This window comes from Camelina sativa, chromosome 11 (genome assembly GCF_000633955.1).
Source record: "Camelina sativa cultivar DH55 chromosome 11, Cs, whole genome shotgun sequence".
NCBI lineage: Eukaryota > Viridiplantae > Streptophyta > Magnoliopsida > Brassicales > Brassicaceae > Camelina > Camelina sativa.
The window spans coordinates 45,240,970-45,246,272 of NC_025695.1; the positions used below are offsets into that span (position 1 = coordinate 45,240,970).

General features: G+C 31.8%; 1 protein-coding gene across 1 annotated transcript; it reads left to right on the forward strand.

The window, feature by feature from the left end:
• On the forward strand, positions 1,235–2,741 carry LOC104726517. The gene is made up of 2 exons (XM_010445385.2): positions 1,235–1,388; positions 1,474–2,741. The coding sequence occupies exon 2, from the start codon at positions 1,612–1,614 to the stop codon at positions 2,530–2,532; it is 921 nt and encodes a 306-aa protein (XP_010443687.1). The 5' UTR covers positions 1,235–1,388; positions 1,474–1,611; the 3' UTR covers positions 2,533–2,741.

The following is a 5,303-nucleotide window of genomic DNA, read 5'->3' on the forward strand; positions in this document are numbered from 1 at the left end:
TTTTTTTTTTTTTTTTTTTTTTTAATTCTGTAAACTTCTTCAAACAAAAGTGAAAGTGTAATTTCTTCATCAAGTGTAATTACTTTTTTTTTAAAAAAACTCAAAACTCAATATTGTATATATTGCTAATTCTATAATATTAAAACTGCTATTTTCTCATTTACGTATTTTGAAATCAGACCAAAAAAGTAATGTGAGTAAACTACTTTTAAAGTTTATATTGTTGAGGAAGACACGCGGAGGAGAATCTTGGTTTTTATCGACAACAAAAAAAAAAAAAGAAGAGAATCTTCGGTTCATGTCTATGACTGTTTTATTCACTGTATAAGCTCAAAACTAAAATAAAAACAAATCTTTTCGTTGCTTCTAATAAAGAAAAAGTAATTATTTGAAAATAGGTTCAAAAGATATGAAACTTGGAAAAAGGTTTTAACGGAATAATACTATATTTGTAGTAGTACACAAATTACAAAATAGCTCTAGCATAAACAATACATGTAAAATAGCATGTACTCTCTACAGTATATTAGTAGCATGTATTTGTATATGGAGCTGTCGTTTGTTTTGTTTATTTCGACAGGAGCCAAAAACCAGAAATTCTTTTTAATTAATACTAATAATATTTCTAATAACTGCATTTATTAAATAATATTTTGGAGTTGAACAAAAATACAGAAATAGCTATAACGTGGACCGTTCAGTTCTTGTCTATACATAATATATCAATATTCGTTACTAATATTTTATTTTCGGGAAATATAAAATGAAACATGTACAATCATTGTAACCATAAAAACACATTTATATTATAACCAAAATTACTATTTTATGGCAATACATCAAAATTATGTTTTCACACCAAAATGCAAAAGATGTAACTGAAAAGAACAGGTACCTCTGTTTATTGATGTTTAGAAAATATTAAAATTTTATAAATATTGATGAAAACAACCCTGTTACTATTTAAAATAATATTCTACAAAAAAAAAAAAAATCAAATGAAGTAAGCTCAATTTTTAGTAGAAAACTGTATCCAAATAAATACTGAGTAAACAATATGATTTAGTATTAGCTTAGTATATAACGTTTTACAATGTATTTGGAAATTAGAAGTTATAACCATAACCAACCTTAAGTCCATATCATTATACAAACAACTACTTTTACTTTAAGACAAATAACAAATAATTAGACTTTTAGGTTAAATTTTGAGTTAAAGGCACCAAGACTTGGGGACCTTTTGTGCCAAGTATTTACAAAGAACCCAACTTGTGAACCTAAATTGCTGTGAAAGAGAACTTCTTCTTCTCTCTTGTATATCACTCAAAAAAAAAAAAAAAAAATCTATCTTTCTCTTTCAATCTTAAATATATCTGCTCACCATCAAGGCAAGTTTCCTTACTTTGCTCCTCTAATCACAATTTTAATCGCTGTCTAAAAAATATCTAATATCCAAAAGTTTCACACATTCAGGTTTTTCTTCCTCAAATCTTTAAATATGGTAACCAAGTCTTGCTCCATTCCTCTGTAAATTCACACAAATCCTTAGCCAAAAACTTAAGGTTTTTGTTTTGTGTTCATGTGATGTGAGAATTTGCGTCGAAGAAAAAGATGAAGACTATTAGTGGATTAGGTATTGGGTTAAGTTTAGTTTTTGGGTTTCTTCTATTAGCACTTGTTGCAGAAGTCTATTACCTTCTGAGATGGAAGAAGCACAAGAAGAGAGTCATAAGCCAAGAAAGCGAAGAGGAGAAAGAAGAAGAAGAACAACAACAAAACGGATACGCCAAAGAACTTATCCAGCTCTTCTGCTTCAAAAAGCCTCAACCTTTACAGCACAGCAACAATGGAGGAAGAGAAGGTAGTGAAATCTCAAGGGACCAAGATGGGGATCAAGATTTGGAGCTTGGGTTGATGAAACATCTCAACGGAGGAGATCTAGGGTTTGAAGCAGAGCTCATGAAGCTTCACAACCAGAGGTTTCTCTTCACAATCATGGAAGAGACGAAAGCAGATTTGGAATCTGAAGATGGGAGATCAAGATTGGGTTCAAGATCAAGAAGAAGAAGCTTGAGTGATGTTCCCAATGACTGTAGTACCCCTGGATTCACTCCATTGGCTTCTCCTCGTACGCTAAAGTCATCATCTCCTTTGGAGTCTTACCCACACCATGGATTCAATCCTCTGTTTGAATCAGACGGTGAGCTTGAGTTTAACAAGTTCTTCAGGTCGTCTTCTTCATCACCTCCACCAAAATTCAAGTTCTTGAGAGATGCTGAAGAGAAGCTGAGGAAGAGATTGATTGAAGAAGCCAAAAGAAGAGAAGGCTTAGCTTCTCCAAAATCGGACCTTTCGACTGTAACGGAAGGTTCGTTTCTCAAGTTCATGAATCCTCCCCCTGCGATGAACAGAGAGAAGAAACAGAGTATTATTCAAGAATCTAATGAAACGGTGTCGTTTTCTCCTACTTCTTCATCAGGTATAAATCTTAGAATGTTGTTAGAACAAAAATCCACAGTGGTTGTTGTTTAGTATTAGCATCTCTGTCTCTTCTTCTCTACTCTCTAATTTTTATTTTTTGTTGAAATTTGTTTTTTGTTTTTCTCAAGAATTTCAATTTTTTTTTTTTTCTAAATTGTGTGAATTCTTTATCTTTTGTTTCTCTCATTCTTATGATGTTGGGAATGATTTCTTCTGTACGTATCATCAATCTGAAAAATTTGCAGATGCTTGTTTGTTAATCTCGTTAAAAGTTCTTTAAGCTATAAATATATGTATATTTTGTGTAAAGCTTGTAGAAATAGTTTAAAGTAACATTGTGTTAGGTTTGAAAGTTGGGGTTAATAATTCAAATCTTTACGGCGCCACAAGTTGAAGTTAAACGATAAAAAGTGTTGTAAATTTGTAATTAGTACAAGTGCTTTTGAGCCCGTAAATTATGGCACAATAAAGCATGAGTTTTAAAAAAAATAAAAAATAAAATTAACACAAGTGTATGTGATTATTACTAAAATTTTGATGCTTTCTATTTTGAATAAAAACTCTGCAAGTGAAAAATACTACTAGAACCTTTTTGTGTTGTCTGAACTAGAAAAATTCAAGGCATCACGCGATGTATCGCCGAAAGGTTTTTGTTTTTATTTCACTTACCTTTTTTCCCCACAGTTTGCTTTTAGGAAATATACCTACTTACACCTATATGTGTGTATTTTTGGTTCGGTTCCAAAGCAACAACCCAAACATCAAGATAGATTAAGTTAACTACTATGTGCCGTTTCTGTATAAAATTCATAATTCTAATCAGCAATTTATTTGTAAAAGTATCAAACTGAAGCACATATCTAGGAGAATAAAAATTAGGGTAACCAGAAACCTGAAATAAATTTGAACTCACATTATTATAATGTATGCCAAAAAGTCTTACTGGACCACTAACCATAAGACTTTATTAGTGGTTAGTTAGCGACATTTTTCTCATCAGAAACTCTTATTTATTTTGTATCACTTTTGAGAGTAATCGGATGTTTTTAAGTCACATATAAATTCAATTTAGATTTAGAATTTAGACAGTGCAGCGAAAACACCTGTATGAAACAAAAACTATAGATGCGTACGTAGTGTGTTGTTCGGACAAATGGTATAATAAACACATACGGCCTACGTAAAAATGTATGTATTAGATGACACATGTGAACATGGAGGCACGTGAAAGAACACACGTCAACCTCATAGCCCCCACTTTTAAATTGTATTTTCAAATCTTGCTTTGGACATTGGATTGGAGCCAACTCTGGCAAATACTTTGACTATGATTGGTTTGTTAATCCTTTGTATATTTATGATTTGTTTGATAAAACTATGTGACTGTACTCGACCAACCAGAAAGAAAAAAATCATTATAACAGATGTTATAACGTCTTCTGATGTTCTGTCATAATCAGTAGTTCAATATGAACAAAAAAGTGTTTAGTAGAAAGAGATGCCAAAAGATTTTAAGTATCAAAACTTTAAAAATACAATCCAATACGAGTCCAAAACCTCTGATGTCAGTGACTAAGCCTAATCTCCACCGTTGACACTTCGAGACAAAAAATTTCAAACAATTTTCAAATAGACCATATCTACATTGAAACCTACTGCTGGAACGAATCATTTAGATATAAAAAAAGGACTATCCATAATTCCACATTGATACGTACGTTGAGGACCTTTAGAGGTCTTCACTCTTCAATCCTCTAAGCTGTAATCTCGTTTAAAGTAAATTAATATGCGATGTATGACATATTAACTGAACTACTGAAGTAGTCAGTGAAACTCGAATTTAGATATGCATTATTTTACATATTTTTAAAGATCACCACTTGTCGCCAACAAACAAAATAATATAACCAGTTGATGTGTTGAACTGCCCATTACTAGTTAATTTATAGTTGATTGTTTTTATACTTATGGTGGGTTCTGTGTATGAAGATTGAATAGACAACGTAACTAATTAAACAATTGTAGTTTTGTGATTTCGTCTAGATTCAGTTGGAATAACTTATTTGGCCATTGCAAAAGGGCTCGATCCAAAGATAAGCATGATCTTCTAAGTCTTCTTTCTTAATTAACACGATTTTGGAAAGGAGCAAAGAGATATCACATCATTCGCTTAGTGTTAACTCTTCTCAGTGACGTATATATGTTTGGTTTGCTTGCTTGCTTACTGTCACAATTCATAAACAACGTCAGTCTGAAAACTTGCGTAAGGTGATTTTGGTTTTTCTAGACGACGCCGTTTCGCGTGTATTTTTACGAGTTTAGAACAGATAGGCCCATTTAAGAAAAGTAAATGGGTTTAGGAATAAACAAAAAAAAATCGAAAGAAAAGAATGTTTAGAGAGTACTAGATAGAGTATAGGGTGATGATGGATTTGAATTTGATAATGCATTTTATCCTTGAAAAATGAAAACCATATATTAAGGCTCCACAAGGACGACACCATTGTTGATAAGATTAAGCACTCGGTGTGACCGTGTGAAGCATGCATATTTCCTATAGATTCTGACCCAATATCCAGTTATGAGATTTTCTTCTAGAAACGTGATCTAAACTTCCTTAAGGAAACAACACTTTTTTCACAGAAGACCATTTACACTCAAGGCTGCAACAATCCAAACTCAGTGAAGAATTGGCTCCAATGTTACACTTACACATGCGGAACAATGTCGAGTGTTTTCACGTACAAATCTTTTGATGGTTGGGATATGATTGTAATATGCATGTTTTTTTTTTTTTTTTTTTTTTTTTTTTTTTTTTTTTT

Bases quoted from the DNA above. Each gene is read 5' to 3' on its own strand.
- LOC104726517 (XM_010445385.2), top strand. From the start codon at position 1,612: ATGAAGACTATTAGTGGATTAGGTATTGGGTTAAGTTTAGTTTTTGGG.